The sequence below is a fragment of the Haemaphysalis longicornis genome, unplaced genomic scaffold, assembly GCF_048455015.1.
Source record: "Haemaphysalis longicornis isolate Haplotype H1 unplaced genomic scaffold, Haemaphysalis longicornis Haplotype H1 scaffold_29, whole genome shotgun sequence".
NCBI classification, from domain to species: Eukaryota; Metazoa; Arthropoda; class Arachnida; order Ixodida; family Ixodidae; genus Haemaphysalis; species Haemaphysalis longicornis.
In genome coordinates, this window is record NW_027526331.1 from 1567143 (window position 1) to 1586209 (window position 19067).

General features: G+C 48.1%; 1 protein-coding gene across 2 annotated transcripts in view; it reads left to right on the forward strand.

Annotated features, from left to right (window-relative positions):
* The window catches only part of LOC144173111 (uncharacterized), a 41474-nt gene that overhangs the window by 6288 nt on the left and 16119 nt on the right, over positions 1 to 19067 (forward strand). Inside the window, exon 1 of one of the 2 annotated variants that reach the window (XM_077701619.1) lies at positions 8433 to 8567. The exons of the other annotated variant lie outside the window; for it this stretch is intronic. Within the exon in view, the coding sequence (XP_077557745.1) occupies positions 8550 to 8567 (18 nt within the window). The 5' untranslated portion in view covers positions 8433 to 8549. Of the gene's footprint in view, positions 1 to 8432; positions 8568 to 19067 lie in introns of those variants that run through there. 2 annotated transcript variants of the gene reach the window in all.

The window sequence follows — 19067 nt, forward strand, 5'->3', positions numbered from 1 at the left end:
GTTTTTGGCGTTTTAAATTACTTCTTTGTGTGCGTTAGGCCATGTTATGTTAGGTTATGTTAATGTTTAGGTTAGGTTGCCTAGCTTTACGTTATCTAGAGCAATGTAGGGCCTGACGCGGCAGTTGTGTTGCAAAACACCAGTGGACGCCGATATAGTGGAGTGCTTATATTACCGATGGACGTCAGTCTATACACAGCCTATTACGAATCTTGTTTGATTTTTTTCTTCTTCCCACCGTTACTACGACTCCCGTTACTATAACTCTTGATATATCCGTGTTTGAATCGACAAGCCAAAAGGACGTTTGGCGGGAACGCATCTTACTAATAGCCTAATTGGTCGTTTTGCAATTATCATGCTCAACATACTGATATACGTCTCGGTGCATTCTTTTATATCCCCTTTAATCTCAAGTTCCCAGTACTTATAGCAAGGTTTTTTTACATTTCATTTTGTTTCACGATACGTTTTTCTATTAAAAATACCGTCTAGCAATTTATTTCAACACGTTTTTCAGTAAGGTCGCGATGGCTTTGTTCTAGCTTTTCCGTCACATCGCTTCTGTCTGCACGGCCGTCACAGCTACACAGTAAACGTACTTCGTGGAATTCGTGAAAACACGTTGCTCTTCATATTTGGATCCCACAGCTTCCCCGCCGAAGGACGTTACCCTTCCTGTTATGTTAGGATATTCCGTGAGCGCGCTGGAACGGCCTAGGCTTACGTCAAAGAACATTTCGCAACACCTGTGCTGTTATTCGCATCAAGGCACCGGGCTCGCACGTGTTACAACACGAGGCCAAGCAGCTGCAGTGTTCAACCCCCTCCGCCCCTTCATCCGGGCTGTAATTCAGAGTGGCCTCGCACAATGCACAGTCTGGTATAGCTTCCCGATCACACGGATTTCACAGGAACCATTCGTACCAAGCAAAAAATTTGAATTTTGGGGATTTTACACACCGAAGTTACACCTGGGGTATTTTTTTTGCGTGTGCGAAGGATTGCCCTACGGCATAAGAAAATATTGTCATATCTACAACACTGCACCCGTAGCACGCAAAAATTCAAGAAGAGACTGGTGCTGGGGCCCCCATATCCAGCGCTTTAGATCTGAGGGTCTGCAAGGATGGAGCCCTGTGCCTGAGACGCGCTTTATTGGAGGACTCTGGGTTAATTTTGACCACCGGTAGCTTTTTAACGAGCTTATTAATCTCGCTCCACTGGCGTTTTTGTTTTTAGTCTTCATCAGGAAAAAAAGACCATTGCGGCGGGGATTAATTCAGCGTGCTTAGGCTCAGCAACACAGCGTTTTGCCACCGAGGAATCGCGGCAGGTCAAAAGAAGCACTTACTATGTAAAAAGAGCACCTAAACTGCGCGCTTTATGTTCTCCTTTGTGTTGTTATGCGGGGTCAAATTTAACGACATTGTAGTTATAACAAATGGACCTATATAATGTAGTTATTTGGTGAAAATGGAACATACAGACTATCCTCCTGGCGAAAACACTTAAATGTACGAGGTATCCACCATTGGATGGATTGATACATTTCTTTTATTTAAGAGGAGCACCGGAGGTCCCTGGTGATTTAAGAGCGGAACAGGGAACAGGGAACCCACTCAGTTTCTCGCGCCAGGCCGCTAGCAACGCCGAAGTGGGCTTATGTGCCAAGATGATGAGATTTTATGGCCTTATGCACAACCTGAAAATCAGGATGTTGAAAAATATTACGGTCAGGTCAAAAAGGATCAAACGGGGGGCAGATCCGGATGAGGCGTTGCATGTTCGCTTTCCACACCAAGTGACAGAAGGTGCATATTCGCGAGGCACATGTGTCAATGCCCGTTTTAAGCTCACCGAGGAGACCCGCCGCGGTGGCTCAGTAACTAAGGCGTTGCGCTGCTGAGCACGAGGTCGCGGGCTCGATTCCCGGCTGCGGCGTCTTCTGTTCTGATGGTGGCGGAAACCCAAACGCCCGTGTGTACGAGATTTCGGCACACGTTAAAGATACCCAGGTGGTCAAAATTAATCCGGAGCCCTCCACTACGGCGCGCCTCATCGCCGGCGTTCCGTCGGTGCATTAAATCCTACAATCAATCAAGCTCAGCGAGGGCTTCCTATTCGTGGACTGGGTAAGGTTTAGTGGCCGTGTTGGCAAGTACCTCGTTGACAAACATTTCCAGCAATCGTCTGAATGGTCAGAACTTAAACACGTATGGAGGGGAGATCGTTTCATTCTCTCGTTGTGTATAGGAAAAGTGTCAAAGTAAGCGTGCAAGAGCTGAAGCACTTGTAAATCAAGCCCAGTCTTGAAGGGAGCACTTCCCTTTAACAATGCAGGCAACGTACAGACACACTGCCAGCGGGAGTGCTTCAAGCATGCGCAGACCTGAGCGCTTGTGGTAACGACCGCATCACGTGTTTAGAACGAATGAATGCGAAATTGTTCAAAAGTATATAGAAATAAAGTATATTTTTAAAATAAAAGCTTATAGAAATAAATAGTTCCAATGGCTGCCTAATTCTCCCAAGTCGGTGAGCGGTTATTATGCCCCCTCATTGGAAGGCTACGGAGACATTCAGACCACCAGGGCATAGTTGACATTACTCGGCTTTGTGCATCGGGGCATTTTCACTACTCAACCTCCATCGAAAATAATAATGTCGGGCGGCAGGAGGGTCCTAAGTGCGGCGCAGGTCTCCAGTATTCAAGAGGAAGACGTCTCCGAGCTTGCCGCATCTTCCGCACCAAGATCAAGGACATTGTAATTATCAAGGACAAGTGTGAAAGGACATTCCGCGCTCGTTTCGTCTAGTTTGCAGAGGCTATAGTGTGCAGCGGCCGTAAAAAATCAAACAATCGAAACTGCTCAACACCTTTCCCACCTTTTGTGATGTTCGCTATTCTTAGCCCGCTCGTATGGTCTAATCACGTTCATCCACACGAACTACGAGTTCTGTCAATTTAGGCAGGGAAGAAAATGGGTGACCATCTTTCCTCCGAACTGTTTGCCTACACCTAGGCAACAGGGCCGCAGTGTCACGACGATGCGGCACTGGGATCAACTGGGCAAACATTTTCCGGCATGGAGGTCATTTTCGTGTCGCTCTGTCGAGCGATAGAAGAACAAAGAACGCAGAGTAGAGACAACGCAGGAAGAACCTTCGGATAGCTGGCCGCGTTGCCATAGAGACAGGTAGAAACGCGGAACGCCAACTGCCGGTTCCTCGACGGGTTTTGCAGTTCCCGCAACCGCTTGTGCCCGTCAAGAACGAGCGTGCGGCAAGTGGGGAGGAAAAAGGGAAGGGATGGGAAGGATGGGGACGAAATTCCGACACTGGTGGATGGCAAAAGGAAGCAGCAGGCAACCAATGGTACTGCTATCCACTGAGACGGTTAGAGCGCAAAGCACGGTTGGCATGGTGTACGAGGGACGAGCTAGAAACCTCGAGCTGCGGACTCGTGAAGCTGGAGCAAGGCGTCAGCTCAGGTAGAACATCAATGGGTCGTCAGCGCCTTGTGTCGTCGTTTCCTTGCCCCGTCTTTTTGCGCTGTTTTGAATTTCAGTATGCACCAACTAGCCGAAGCCACCGTTCTAACGCACACTCCAACCATAAGGTCATTATACTTGGGGACTTCAACACCCCCGGTATTCGCTGGAACAGTCTTTCTTTAAGTACAAAAACCATTATGTAGCACAGAAATGCAGCATCTTATTATATTTTCAATCTTTCACCTCCATGCAGCAGTTTTGCCGCATAGAAAACTCTTGTGGTAATGTTCTAGATGTATGCTTCTAAAACTTAAAAAACGTACAAGTGTGTGCCTCTGAAATTTCTCTTGTACACCCTGACAAGTTTCACCCCCTTCTTATTGACTCTGTCTCGGTCGCTGTGTCTCGGTTGTGTTACCACTGTGTCTCGGTTGTGTTAAGCAGCATGCAGATGATAGAAAAATACCTTGCCAGGGCGAAAGTCTCCCCGTTGGGGCTCAATACACCGTACGAATGGGAAAGCTGCGTTCAGAAATATCCGCGTCCGTGCTTCAGCACGCTACTGTGCGGTCCATTATGGGAAACCGGCGTGGAAAACTAACTTCCACGCGGGCAGGTTGGCTGCAGTGCCGGCGTACCGAGCGCTATATGCCAACTGTGCTGTTATGCCACCACTTCGTCGTAAATTGTTCCGTGGCTTTGCAACAGCGAAAACGGGATCGTACTTTGACGTCGTCCTGCAAATCTATTATTTTTATAGGTCGTTCGTCGCGCACCACCCGACCGCTGAAGATGTACATCGACCGAAGGAAGCAGTCGAGGCAAAACACGTGGCAGAGCACATGTGCAGGGAGCAACTTAATGCCATTCGCGATGGCCTGCAGGCTCTTGCATCGACTTTGACTACTGGGTACAAGCTGGAACTTTATACTGACTCAACGGCAGCGATTCGGGATTTGCGTCGCGTTGCGCGTTGTAAAAGCCTGGCCGCACGCATTCACGAGATTATGGACACTTATCCATGCCCTGTCCGCGTTTTGTGGATTGGCCGGGACATGCTTCCTGCCCACACAGCGGCGGATCGCTCCTGGCACAGGCACCTCCCACGGACACTACCACTCCTTCCGGTATCTACCATAGAAGAACTGCTGGTGGAAAAGGAAACCCTCCGTCGCGCCGCGCGTGCTTCACTTTCACCGAGTGAAACTGGCGTCCCCAGTGGGCTCGCTCGTTGGGAGGAGGTCGTGCTGCGGAGGCTTCGGGTTGGGGCGGCGAGCTTGGTCTGCCCGATATCACGTGCCGCTTCAACGCATATTTTAACTGTTAAAGATGCAATGGTGAAGTATCTTGCTTAACCCCAGACGGCAGAATAATCTCTACTGCGCACATGCGTGTTTGTGTATGCATGATATACAATAAATTTTCAATCCAGCTGTCCGTGGAACGCCAATTCAGTCCACGTGTGCACGCTTGGCACATAATTCCACAAGAACATTTCAAAGGGGCCCTGCAACACTTTTGATAAACGCTTTCACTCTTCCCTTCACGTCTGGAAACACTGCGAAAGCCACCCTTATCACCAGCACGGACCGGCACTGCGTGATTTGCTCGTCGCACCAGATATGCCTTCCGTTTCTGCTTTGTTTTTGTTATTTTATTTTTGAAGTTGCTATCGAAAAGCTTTCATTGCTGCAACTGAAGGAAAACCGGCCAACAGCCGCTACGTGGCTCCGGTGACGTCATTCGGGCCGTCGAAGAACGTCAAGACCGGGAAAGAGAGAAAAATCTTTTGAGCGAGTTTCCATGTTATCTGATGGGCATAGAGCAGTAGTTTTTGGCTGAGCTACTTTGCGACCCCCTAATCTAAGTACTGGATGTGTTGGGTGACTACGTTCTGCAAGCATTTAAGATTTCAAAAAAGTTGAAAAAAGTGTTGTAGGGTGCATTTCATAGATGAGTTAGCCTTTCATTCAGGCAGAAGAAGTTCGTACTACCAGCTTGTAAGTTTTCCGCTTGTGATGAACAGAAAATAACTATGTAAAGGAGCTGGTAAATAGAGATAGAGTTCTTACTCTCTTAAAGGTATTTAAAATGAAAAAAATAATTACACTCTTTGGCACACTAAAGCTCTAGCATGCGTACGCACGTGCGCACATGTGCACAAGTTGCCGAGCGCCCAGCGAGACGTTCGAAACATGTGTTCAGCAGTGGAACCATCCAAAAAGAGTAAAAGCCTTTGTCCCTACATGTGGGTGGCACATCCGCTATGCGTGTGTAAGCGCCCGCGTATGGCCGGGGGATACACGCACGCGTTAACATTTCACTAACCTTGAGGAACGCACAAAAGACACACATACAAAGCAATGAAACGAACACTCAGTGCTCCCGTTCTAATCCCGCGTGACGCAGTGCGTAGCGTACGGCACGTCCCGCTGCTAAAAATATGTTCACTGAATTTTAATGAGTAGCGTCAGAGTATGCGCTTATATCACCAAATCGGCAGCAGCTGATCCCCAATTCCAGGAAAGATAGTAAAACTCGTGGGAAACACTCATGCTTTTTTTAATTTTAACGTCCCTTCCCCACTAACCGAATTCGTTGTTTTTCGCATTTTTTGTTGTGTTTTTTGCCTCATTTCTAATAAAATCAGTTTTCGTGCACCGTCTTCAGGACAAAGTGAATGTGTTTTGTGTCCGTTATTGTGAACAGTCTCCAGCGCAACTTTTTTGAAATGATGTTCCAATAACTATATATATCTATAGCCTGAAAAAAATTGCTGTATTTAAGTTTATTGTTCATTCTTTTTTTATGCACGTCGAAATAGCCTCACCGCGAAATACGCCATAGTTATACCTCACATCACCCCCCCCCCTTTCCACGTGTTACGGGTTGTAAGGCACGACAACGGAAATACAGCCTGGGAGGAGATCACTTGTTTTTACACATTCCCACATGTTACGGGTTGTAAGGCACAACAGCGGAAACACAGCCTGGGAGAAGATCACTAGTGTTTACATAGAGCGCGAGGAGATAGCGAGCCATATTCTTACTCATGTGGCTCTCAAAAGTTGAAGGTAAATGTCGTTGCAGATACAGAAATACCTACAACATCGAAGCGATCGAGCTGGCGGATACGGCCTAGGTTGCAGCATTTGCGGGAGTTGCGACGTTACCCCGTTATAACATTGGGAAAATCTGCATTTTAGAGCAAGGGTTGTATAGCTAACCGTCTCGTGAGACATGGCCCCGGAAGTGGCTTTCGAGGTGCAGTTGGATACGTGAAGGGGAAAGCGGTATGGAAAGCGCGAGCGTCGTCGTGAAGAACCGGCATGCTGTCTTGGACCGGTTCTTCAAGAACCGCCGGTTCTTGAAGAACCGGCCTAAGACAGCGTTGAGCGAACGGGACCGAATATCCTCACACTACGCAGTACCCGATCCCCAACACCTGAATGCTACAAAGAGACTGACTGCACTCCGTAGTGATCTATCACACCTTCTTAGTGGAATATGAACGGCAGGCTATATATATGCGATATGAATCAAGGCGGCAAGTACTTGCTGCGATAGTTTCTGCATTGCTTTGAAGTAGACAAGGCAAATAAGACGAGGAATGGAAGCTCAGTAAAGACGCCTTTTTAACCAACCTCTGTGTGACATTGAAGTCGTTAGTAACACTAGTGCAGCAAACTAATCAAAAATTATATATGCCCCAGAACTGCCGGCGCGTGTTATTAGCCCTATTATCCCGTGAGGTAATCGCGTTACGCTGCTGCAACAAAACCGTATTTCGAAAGCGGGTTCACCGTTCTTGCACCATTATTTCTTGCTATCTGAATATCCTCTGGAGTGAAGGTGAACATTTTGACAGACTTCTGTCTGGTTGGGAAGTTACTAAACTGAAATTTAATTAGGCTCCAGTCTCTTCTGGAGTGATGTTCTATAGAAATCCCGTTAGCACAAGAGGGAGACTTAAGTCGTAGACCTTAACCGGCAGAAGCTGTGTGGCGCAGCGCCCTTTAAAAGTTTTCATCCGGTTCATCAGCAGGTCCTGATCTTGAAGCAAACGGCCATAGCGCATTTATGCAAGAGTTTAAATTCGTCCACTGATATAATTAGGGCAAAACCATCGACTCCCCGTTTCTTCTCAAACAGGGCGCAAGCTGGCGATGCGCACCTTTAGTCACGGCATCCGATTGGAGAGAGAGGGACAGAAACATTTATTGAAAAAAAGGGTTGCTGCCATTACTTCTTTCAATTTCAAGTATTAAGGCGTAGCATTCCTTGCCGAGTACCCCGACAGCCAGGACCGTGTAACGCCCTGCATTTCCACAAAAATGCAGATATCGCGGAAGTTCCACCAGTACTCGTTAAACTGTAGTAAACCGAGATAATTGGTTGCACGAAATATTGAAAAAATAGAAATACAAAAGAAAATACAGGAACTTGTGAACCGTGTAACGCCCTGCATTTCTACAATATTGCAGATTTCGCGATAGTTCCAAATTTAATCGTTATAATAGTGTAAATGGAGATAATTGCTCGGACAGGATTTAGAAAAACCAAAAATTGGCTGTAAAGAATTTACACTCTAGACAAGCGGAACAAGAATGATACGCATTATCAGACAATTCTCTGAATTTCTGCAGAATGTTTTGAATTTCAAACAATTACTTGCGTTCAAAATATTGTTCTTCTTGGCGTTCTACGGACCCTTCACTGGCGTTTTTTCAACGCAGCAGAGCAAATAGCGCTGAAGCTACGACTCCGCGATCTCTGCGCGGAGTAGAACCTGTACACTTCAGAAAGTGATTCCCCAGTGAACGCCCACGCGTTTAGCAGGTGCAAGGCAGGTGGGAACGCCAAGCGACGCTGCTGCAGTTCTTTTCGCTGACCTCAGCGCCAGTTTGTTCCGCGAGATGCTAGTGCAAACGAGCGAGCGGGAGCTCTGTGCGGTAGCTTTTTATGGGGGCACAATGGCATCGCCTTCCGCCTGTATCGCTTCGAGTCGTCGAGGAACTGGGTTTCGGTGCCTCCTCGTCCAATTGCGGCTAGATGAGTACAAGTCTGAGGGTAAGTCGCCCACCTTTTTAGCGCGTGATTACGTTTTACTGAATTTCTTTCGCCCTTCAGCCGTCGTGTCTGACAAGAATGGATAAAACAGCGCGAAGTGGACGGGACGAGACGGAGTTATAAAAGGACGACACACGTATTAACGGGAATGAAACAATGTCGGGCAACATCGTGCGTACTTATTCCAAACATTACAGCGCGATAAACACGACGACACGGGCAAATCATGACGGGACAAGCGCTCCGGTCACCTTTTTTTTTAACTTCGAGTTTTTGCCGCGCGGCATATGAGAGGCGGTAAAATATGGGAGGAGGGAAGAAAGTAGGAAGGAAAGACGAAGAGAAGAAAATAGGGACAGAGGGGCTTCCAAGAGCACAGAAGGTCACGAAACCGACAGGTTTTCAAGTCTACAGGTACGCATGCTGTACCGTCGAGCTTTGTCTATGTCGCCGTGCTTATCGCGCCCTACTTTTTAGAACCAACGTGCACCACTATTCCCCGTCTTTTGTCAAGGATGCTAGAAAAACAAACCAGCCTTCGTGTTGGTTAAGAGTGAAAAAGCCTCGGGGCTTGCAGCAATGTAATGACGAGTTTTATGCAGCATTTCTATATTGAGAGAGATAGCTTGTTCCAGGAGGCCGCGTTTATTAGATCGCTGGCTCACAACGAAGGTTCCGCGAAGGCAGACCGCACGCTGAGGAAGATTATACACAGATGATAATGACGATGGGCGGCTGGCTATGAGTGAACGAGGAGCGTACCCATTGGTTGCCACTACGGATATGCTAATGATGATGCCGTATTTACACGGAAATACCCCGAAAGCACATCGCTGATGCTCACAGTATCATAAAAACTCGCTGGCACGTTCGTGTTTGTGATAATATTACGGAGAACTGATCCATAAAGACAGTGCTTAGCGGTAAAAATACGCTGTTATGAGAGAGGGACAACTGTCAGCGCTCCTGTTGCCCGTACTTGCACGCATGTAGAGCGAAACCACAAAAATTTATCAGCAAATTAAGCCTTCTTACGCGATTTGAAGTTTTAATGCAGCAATTGCGAAAGACTCTGTTGCTGCTACATCGTTGGTTGGTGCCAATAAATCAATGGCGCGTACCCTTTCTGGGGGATTGACCAAGTCAGATGTGGTAAAAAGGTTAAGAATTCAAACTAAGGGGGAAATACAACTGAGGAGAATGTGAGGAACGTGATATTAACAATTTTGAGAACCAATGAAAACCAAAATAACTAAAGATACTGAATAATAATAGATACTACACGCACCTGAAAAAGAAAGTACGAGATGTGTTCTATTAACAGGGTAACCGACCTTACTCCGGAATAAAAGCGTGAAAGGCGCGACAAACAACCCCGTGGCAGAAACTTAACCCCGATGCCCCGAATGACAGTAAATTCTAAATAGACAAGGAAAGATCCAGGCGCCGGATGGGACCCTCCAGGTATCGTTTTCGTAGAGAGAAGAACCGCCGGCAACAAAGCAGGAAATGTTCAATTGTCTCCTCCTCTTGACAGAAATCACATAGGGCTGGACGGCTATTCGTGTGCGGTGAAGGTATAAATTCAAATTGGGCACTCGGCAGCGAAAGCTAGTCAGTGTGACCTCGCACAATCGAGACTACGCAACGTAAACGCTTCCAAGAGTACCGTAGGTGCCCAATTTCGGGGCAGTCTGAGATACTGTCTGGTGGAAAGCTGTCCAGCGAACTATACCTTCGAAACCCAGATGCAACAACTTGGGCTAAGGGGGGCGCAGCATCAACCAGCGAGGTTTCTTCAGTTTCGTTTCTTTGTCTTTCGACGCGAATTACTCCGACAGGCAGAGTGGCCGCAATTCACGTGGCAGCTTCCCCACATTCAGGTAGATTGTTGTTGTTGTTGTTCCTCGTCCTAGAGCGCATGCCCACGCGGGGGATTGGCCAGGAATCGGTCATGAATGGTGCTAATGCGCCCGCTTACAGCAACTGAAAAGTACACAACTAACCATTTACATCCAGAAACAGCACGTGATTTCAAGAGAAAATTGGTTAAAAATTGAAAGATGAGGTTCAATTTGGGAACACGTACACGTAATAATAAAACCTAACAGGGCAGACGCCTCGCCTCGGACATGTATGCATGAATGGCTGTAGCCACCACTCTGTGACAACATCCCAGTGATGTGGCTCCAAGCGAAAGCAGCACTGGCATTGAAATAGGAAATCCAATCCGTTGTAATGGCCTGGCAAGGTGACGTTGTCTGACCATTGAAAAACCACGATGATGTAATAGGAAGTGCTCTAGAATCTCGTGTTCACCGCAAATAGCCTATAGGGCGGAGGAGGCCCTACGTGCTATTTTCAATTAGGCTTTGAATGAGTGTGCTCTTCCAAATTTGTGATGACCCCTTACTGCGTTCTCGTTAGGCGTTGATACCTACGGAACTTTGCTCCTGCTACAATAACCGGAACAGGGCAAAAGTCAACTGCAGGACCATCCCAAGACGATCGCGCCAAGGGGTCAGCCTCTTCATTAAGGAGTAAACCTTTGGGCCCGGGAACCCTAATGAGGCAGATGTCCCTCAAATGGGAAGGCACCAGAAAGTTGAATGCACGGATCAGGGGTGAATTTTTGGATGATTTGAAAGCGGATCAGACCGATAGTGAGTCAGTTATTATAGCTATATTCAAATGCTGCGGATGTACTTCTTCTAAGGCCAGTACTACCGCTAGAAATTCGGCATGAACTTTTGGAGGGAAATCAGCTCCCCTTCACGTGCGCACTTGTAGAGTCACGTGTACCTGTCACGCGCAGGCGCCCGGCTAATCCTTATTGTATTCTGCCATGGTGGCGGTTTAGTCCACTTTCCATCTGCACCGATGACCCAAATTCAAATCCCAGGCGAACTCCAATGCGTTTTTTCAATACGGCAGTCTTCCTTGGGCTACTTAAACGCAAAACTTTCTAGGACTACTTAAACAGCGCCTCTTGAGTTAGGTGACATGTTCTTGTGCCCTGTCATTGACGCAACTGCAACCTCACTAATGACAACGTCATCCAGTCACCTTACATTTCATTGCTGCACTTGCCCCGATTTCACCGCGCGCATCACGAAATCGATGTTCTTTGGAAAAAACGGAATCGCCTCTTACGTGTAATTGTCGAGGAAGTGGCTATCGTCAAGAAATGTTCCACGTGCGTCAGCACAGCTTCTGTGGCTTTGAAAAAAAACAAAACAAATGGGCCTCTTTGGGGATCATCGTGCGCACTGATCTCGCAGGATGAAACAGTGCCACGCTTTGTCAACGTTGTGCAATGTTTCATGTATATATGTGCGATTTTTCATAAGTAAATTAGCAAACTCAGTAAAGAGTCAGCATTATGTCCGTGCTTCCTTCTAAAGGCCTGCTTTTTTCCTTCAAACTAAAGTATGCAGTCGAGTGTATTCTGGCTGATCAGTGCCCCATACAAGTCTTTTCCCATAAAAATCATTGGTCACTTATGCCAGTTTTTTGTTTGTTTGTTCGTAGTATGTACGCGTGTACGTACACAATTGAAGTAAATCAATGTAAACAACGATTGACAGCAAATCTAAACTTGGTGGAATGTTTCCGAAGGATTAATCCACGTATACTGGGTCTTACTGGGTACACTCCGTATACTGGGCATACTGCGTATACTGCGTATGCCGGGTCATTTTCGTTTGGCGGATGTATTGCACGCACCAACCACTGTGCATTTGAAATAGGTGCCTAATGGGGCTCGTTCAGTGTTTCTCTGCTCTGGTCTCGTCTACTGTGCTGTTTAAGTATGAAATGAGCCTTAGCTGGAGTTCGATGCTAGTCTAATATCAATCATATATGTGTACACTGACTCAATCATAGTATGGTTCAGTGATTCCGGCAAAACAAAAATTTCAGCTTAGTTCGGAATGGTTGTCTTAATCGAATCCTTTTGAATGAGGTGAAGAAACTGGGTGGGCAAAATTATAATATTATGCGGAAAGGCTTAAATAGGACAAATAATGTACTGTGTGTGGAGAACCATGTACATGAGCACGTGGGAACTGAGAAAAAACCTCCAGCACACATATTCGTGAGCCAAGAGTAGATGCCATCAAAATACCAGTTGTATGCTGTGAAGCCTGACAGCAGGTGAACTCCTGGTCATGCTACTACATACGAACCCGTACAGCTGGATACACGACCAACTTTTCTCAGTGTACTGCTTTTCAACTATAAAATCGAATTCATCCCAGGCCGTTCCGAAATACCGAAACTGGTGTGTAACGACTTCTTGGTATATTACAGTAGCTGCCCGGGTTATTTCCTTCTTGTACCGTCTTTGAACCAAATTTTCTCGCCGTTGATACATAGCGTGCACTGACGCCACTCTAGCTGCCATGTTGGTGAAAAGCGTGCACAGTTAAAGGCAGTAAACTTATCTGGCCGTTTAACTCGCGCATCGCTGACAAAACTGAGAGCAGTGCACCAGAAAGGGTGGTGATGACGTCGTGTGCAAGCCAAAAATATAGCAAAGTGCAAGTACAAATATATGGGCATCATAGCAAAGTGCAGCTAGAAATATATGGGCATCAAGCTGGTCGGGCATCGTGGCCTAGAACGAGAATACTTATCAGCTAAAATCGAACCGTTCCATCGAGATTTACTCATAACCCCAGGAGAAACGCCTGTTTCTACCTTTGCATAGGTATCAATAGAAAGGCTGCCCTTACGTCTAATCTATGCGTGCCGCGTACATTCTCTGTGATTGTCGCTGCAGTCCTTGGCCCACATGATAAGAGGGGACACCATTCCGAGAGCGTTTGGTGACACAGCATCTACCCTCCACTCTATTTCTGAGATAGTGAAAGGCGGTGGAAGATACGAGCATATACTACGCGGTGGCCGTACACTGGGCCCATTGTAGTAAAACGTGACAGATTCGCGGAAGCCTGACGATAAGATCGTGTATCACATGCTGAAGGTACAGTGTGTGTTCATCAACAAAGCGGGTGTGTTGTGCGGCTTGGGTATCTACGGGCCACAAGGGAACTGCTTATGGCGAAGACTATATTCAAAGGGTGTCATAGCTCCAAAGGGATATGCTGACTGCTTTCCGACAGAAGAATCGATTGGTCACGGGGAACATCTTGCTACCGCCTCCCCTTTGCTGTCTAAAACACGCCCACTCCAGCTGCTGAAATGCAGCTGGATCAAACACGACGGCAAACAAGAGGAAACGTTTGTTGTTGTTGTTCCTCTTGTAGTGGCACATACCCACGTGGGGGATTGGCCAAGAAACGGGGTGGCTTTTTGGGGCTAAAATGCCCACCTCATAGCCCTCACCACGTCAACAATCCGTTTCCAACAACTCGGGGTTCACAACACCCTTGAGGAGCTCATCGAGGCGCATCTCACCAGCCAAAAAGAACGCCTCCTCCTGACAGCCACCGGTCGCTCAATATTAAGTCGTCTCGGCTATCCGCTCCCCCACCGTAACATACTCTTCAACGCATTCCACCAGCTATCCGTCGTCACATCACTGTCTCCCCTATACCCCGCCATATGCACCCAACGTATAACCAAGGCCGCCGCAAGGCGCGGGCTGCCCACCTCTACGTCAAGTACGGATCTCGGGACGACACTCGATACGTGGATGCCTCTCCATACTCCTCTCACTCAGCCCACACGTCAGCCGTTGTCGACTCCACAGGAAGTCTTGTGAACTCAGCTACCACCCCTACCAACAACATAACAACAGCAGAAGAAATTGCAATCGCCTTGGCCGCCCACACCGATCTAGAGTACGTGACGATCCTGACAGACTCCCAGACCGCTTGCCGCCACTACCAAGCTGGACGAATCTCGGCCCTTGCCCTCCGCATTCTTACCCAACGATCAGCGCCAATTCCCGATATCCGCATCGTGTGGACACCGGGTTACACGGCTCTCCCTGGGAATGAGGCGGCCCACGCCTCTGCCCGCGCCCTCATACCCCGGGCACCCACGGGAGCCGACGACCCAAGTGCTTCTCCGCCCATACCCCTCCGCTACGCTGACATCTTTGCCCATTTACGCCGACAACGCCAGCACTTCTCTCCACCCCATCCGAACCTTCCCAAGACCGACGAGTGCATCTTACGACGGCTGCAAACCAACACCTTTCCCCATGGCAAACGCCTTCATGCTATGTATCCTGCACAGTACTCTCCAAAGTGCAAACACTGCCCATCCCCATGCACCCTATACCACATGGTGTGGGAGTGCCACCTAACCCCAACTCTACTCCCCCTTCCCAACCCAACCCCTGAGCAGTGGGAGGGCCAGCTGGCTAGCGGCGACCTGGGTGACCAGCAACAGCTGATATCCCGGGCGCAACTGGCCGCACGTGCCCAGGGCCTCCTGGACTGAGGACGCCCCCCACAAGAGAGGAACGGCTCAACTAACTCCGTTCCAGCTCAATAAAACGTTTTCACCACCACCATAGCCTTATATAGTCAGCCTGTAGGAATTGGGGAAATGATTACCGAATTATATAATAGATGTAGGGCAGAATCAGTGAATGGTGCCATTTTTGGGAGAAAAGGCTAAAAAAATTTGACCGGGTTTGTCGAAGAGGCGCGTGAACGATTAATACCAGCTCTGGTTCACGTTGGTATGGAAACATAGATGTGTTGATAGTGCTACAGTCACAGTGGCGGTAGTATGGTTCGTGATTCGCTAACACATCCTATTCTGCGTGAGTAGAGTAGCAGCTCGTGTTAGACGACGAAGGTCCGAGCGAAGTCTCATGCACGCACGAGCCGTTCGTGCGAAGTATGCCGACGCACATTGTACCCACTGTTCCGCTGCTTCGTAAAGTATGCTTGGCTTCTTTTTGTGGCGCATACTTCGCGAACCCCATAAGAATTTTTGTGGTTTGCTTTTGCCGTTGCCTTTTTTTAAAGCCGTTTCGGCGCCTATAGCGAAATCATATCTGCCATACAAACCATAAAGAACGTCAAGTGCATATATTTAACAATTTATTGAATTTAAAATTCCGGGGGCTTCTTGCAATGCACCCGCAGCCACAGCTGCGGCTCAGTGGCTAAGGCGTTATGGGGCTGAACCTAAAAACACGGATTCAATCGCGACTGAGGTAACTACATTTCAGATTGAGAAGAAAAGGTAAAACGCCCGTCTGTCGAGATTTCAAAGCACATTATTGACCATCAGGTGGTCCCAATTACTCTGTAGGCCTCCACTACGGGGCTCCTAGAGAGAGAGAGAAAGAGAAACATTTATTGCCCACTGACCGACCTAAGTCCAGGTGAGCTGAACGATGGAGGCTGAGGCGTCACGGTCTTCAAAGTGGTCCAGAATGTCCTCGGAGATCTTCTGGACTTGAAGGCAGAGAGCCTCCTGGGTGGCCCGAACGTCGCTTTCGAGCGGGGGAGCCGGCCAAGTGTCCTATGAGGTGATGCGGCAGAGGGAGGGGGGCAGCTCCAAGGGGTGCCAGTCCCAGTAGGAGTGGGGGATAGAGGGGTATGCGCTGCAAGAAGGGCAGGTTGGGGGACCGGCGCACCTACGAATGCGTTGTAGAATGTAGTGTTGCGGAGTTACCATTCCGGAATTGGAATGACTCCGGATTCATTCCACCTTTTCGAGATGCCGGAATGGAATGGGAATGGAATGAGGACAACGCTCGGAGGAATGGAATGGGAATGGAATTAGGCTCCTTTTGCCCGGAATGGAATGTGAATGGAATGGTGATTTTCAGACGACGGTGTTACCATCGCTGGAGCCTTCTGGCTACTTAAGTAGTCTGTGGCGACGACTGCGTTGGTATATCTCAAAGGGAGCAACGGCGACGAAAACGAGAACGCATACCCGGCATCTAAAAAAACTGAATCCGCGCAGCCTGCCTCACGCGTTTGAAAATGAACTTGCGAATCGCGCAAGTATAGTGCCTAGAAGTATATTTTAGGCACTATAGCGCAAGCGCGCATGGCCGGTGGCTCCGCTAGGTCGGCTCTTCGTGCTTCGGAAGGTTTTTTGAGGCATAGCTTTCTCTTTACAACACTCCGTGGCGCCAATGGCAGACCGGCCTCTCATTGGCAGGCGCACTGTGGCCAGGCCAGTAGGCGGGGAATAGCATCCAGAAGCAGAAGCCGCGGTGTTTCTCACCGCAAGCTGATGCTGCGAAATCCTGGAGCTAACAATACAAAGCGTTCGCGTATGAAACATGAAACAGCGAGTCTGCTTGGCGTTCTCCTTCCACCCTCCGTACCCAGCGCGCAGTGAGTAGCATTGCAGCTTGCAAGCCGACCTGGTAGGCATGTCGCGGGAATACGGGCCAAATTGTCGCCCGTCTGTCCGTGTGTTGCAATGGGGTCCCGGGGCTCCAGCAAATCAAAATAAATGCAGAAAAAAGTTGTGCGTGATGAATTTCCGTGTCCGGCACCAGCCAATGTGAACGTAAGAAGCGGGCTTCGGATATGTTACTGAGCTTTCTACCTCCAAGCTCTGGTAGTGGGCAGCTGGGATATACCACTACACTAGATATTTTTAGACAATGCATTGATTGATTGATTGATTGATTGATTGATTGATTGATTGATTGATTGATTGATTGATTGATTGATTGATTGATTGATTGATTGATTGATTGATTGATTGATTGATTGATTGATTGATTGATTGATTGATTGATTGATTGATTGTCAGGTTTAACGCGCTGACGCAACGCACGCGATGAGGCGCGCCGTAGCGGAGGGCTCCGGATTAATTTTGACCACCTGGGGATCTTCAACGTTTTCCGAAATCTCGTACACACGCGTGCGTTTTTGCTTTTCGCCTGCACCAGAAAACGGTCACCGCGGCCAGGAATCGAACCCGCGTCCTGGTGCTATAAGGCAATGCAGAACACACAGCTGCCGAAAGGCGTTTGTTTGAAATAGTTGCGGCTCCAATAGCGCCCCTATTTGCGAGTGCTTTGCCAGCTCTCAGCAGTGCAACACCGTGGTTTGCTTCAAAAGCAATGTGCGGCCCTCTCCTCCAGTCGTGCCAAACTTATTCATGGTTTGGTTGTTGTCCTTCTGTGCCCGTGCCCTTTACGCCTGGGTACAAACATACCTGATTACAGAAGCCTTAGTCGTCGGCTTGAAAGTTTGAGCATCACCACTATTTAGGCAGGACGATCTCATTTCAAAATTTTGATCAGGTCCTCGTGCATATTGGTTCCGCTTTCATGGACACAAACTGCCTGACTAGACTTCTTTATTTGACAGGGCTCCCGTCACGGTGTGGTTCACTCCCTTTAAATGAGGGGGTCATAAATAATGTCCCGTTTTGAGCGCATTGGTCTGAGATAGTTCAAGGACAATAAACAAGCGCAGTGGAGGTGAACGTGGAAGCGGTCGCGACTTTCGTACGGTGATTGCAAGAACTGTTAACGGTGTTCCGTGCCGCTGCCCTCCCGTCTCTCGCGTTGGTACAGTAGCATTAGTGCTCAAGGCTGTAAATTCACTTGAAATCATTCAAGTAAGCACTTTGAAAGAGTGTACATGTGAGCAAGCTCCGCGCAACATGACTGTGAGTTATCCCCAGCAGCGTTGCGCTGTTGAGCACGAGGTCGCGGGTTCAATTCCCGGCCGCGGCGGCCGCTTTTCTGGTGGAGTCGAAAAGCAAGAACGCCCGTGTGTACGAGATTTCTGGGCACGTTAAAGATCCCCAGGTGGTCAAAATTAATACGGAGCCCTACACTACGGCGCGCCTCATCGCCTGCGTTGCGTCGGCGCGTTAAACCCTACAATCAATCAGTTATCCACAGCATACTAATTACGCTGGTATGACGGTACGCAATGCACATAGCAAGATAGCACGCCAGAGACTGTGCAAGAAAACGCAAGATAACGTCCCGCAAGAACAAACCCTTAAAACATGCTAACATGCGAATACTATAATAAGTAGTGAGATCCCCGTTCTTATTATGCAAAAAGGAGCAGTGTGACACTACCCCTTTTTAAACCTACAGCTTTTTTAGTGGGGCAGATCGCATTCGGTCGGAAAACTTAATTCATTACCCTTTAGACTGGTTGCGCGACCGAAAAGCACTGACAAGGTCTCTGCACACACAGCGCGTGCGTGAAACCGGGGGCCACAGATTTAGTCTCTCTCTCGCTCTCGCTCAGAAAGTGTGCTTGCATTGTGTCAAAGTACTAACTTTAAAATCGCATAAACGAATGGTTCTAAATAAGACAACACATGCGTCGATCATGAAGGAGTATAAGAGTAATCCCTTATCTCATAAACCACGTAACGGTGTGCATTTAGATCGTTCGTAGCCGCGTTTACTTAGTGCGCAAAAAATCGTTGCATGGGTTCGTTCTTCGCTTGCGGTTTGGGTGTCTGATGATTTGACAATCGGTTAGGCGCACTTTCAGTGAAAGTTGGACGCACTTTTAGCTTTCGCGCTTCTCTCTGCTTTCGTTAGGAAGGGGCGCTAATTTTTTGCAT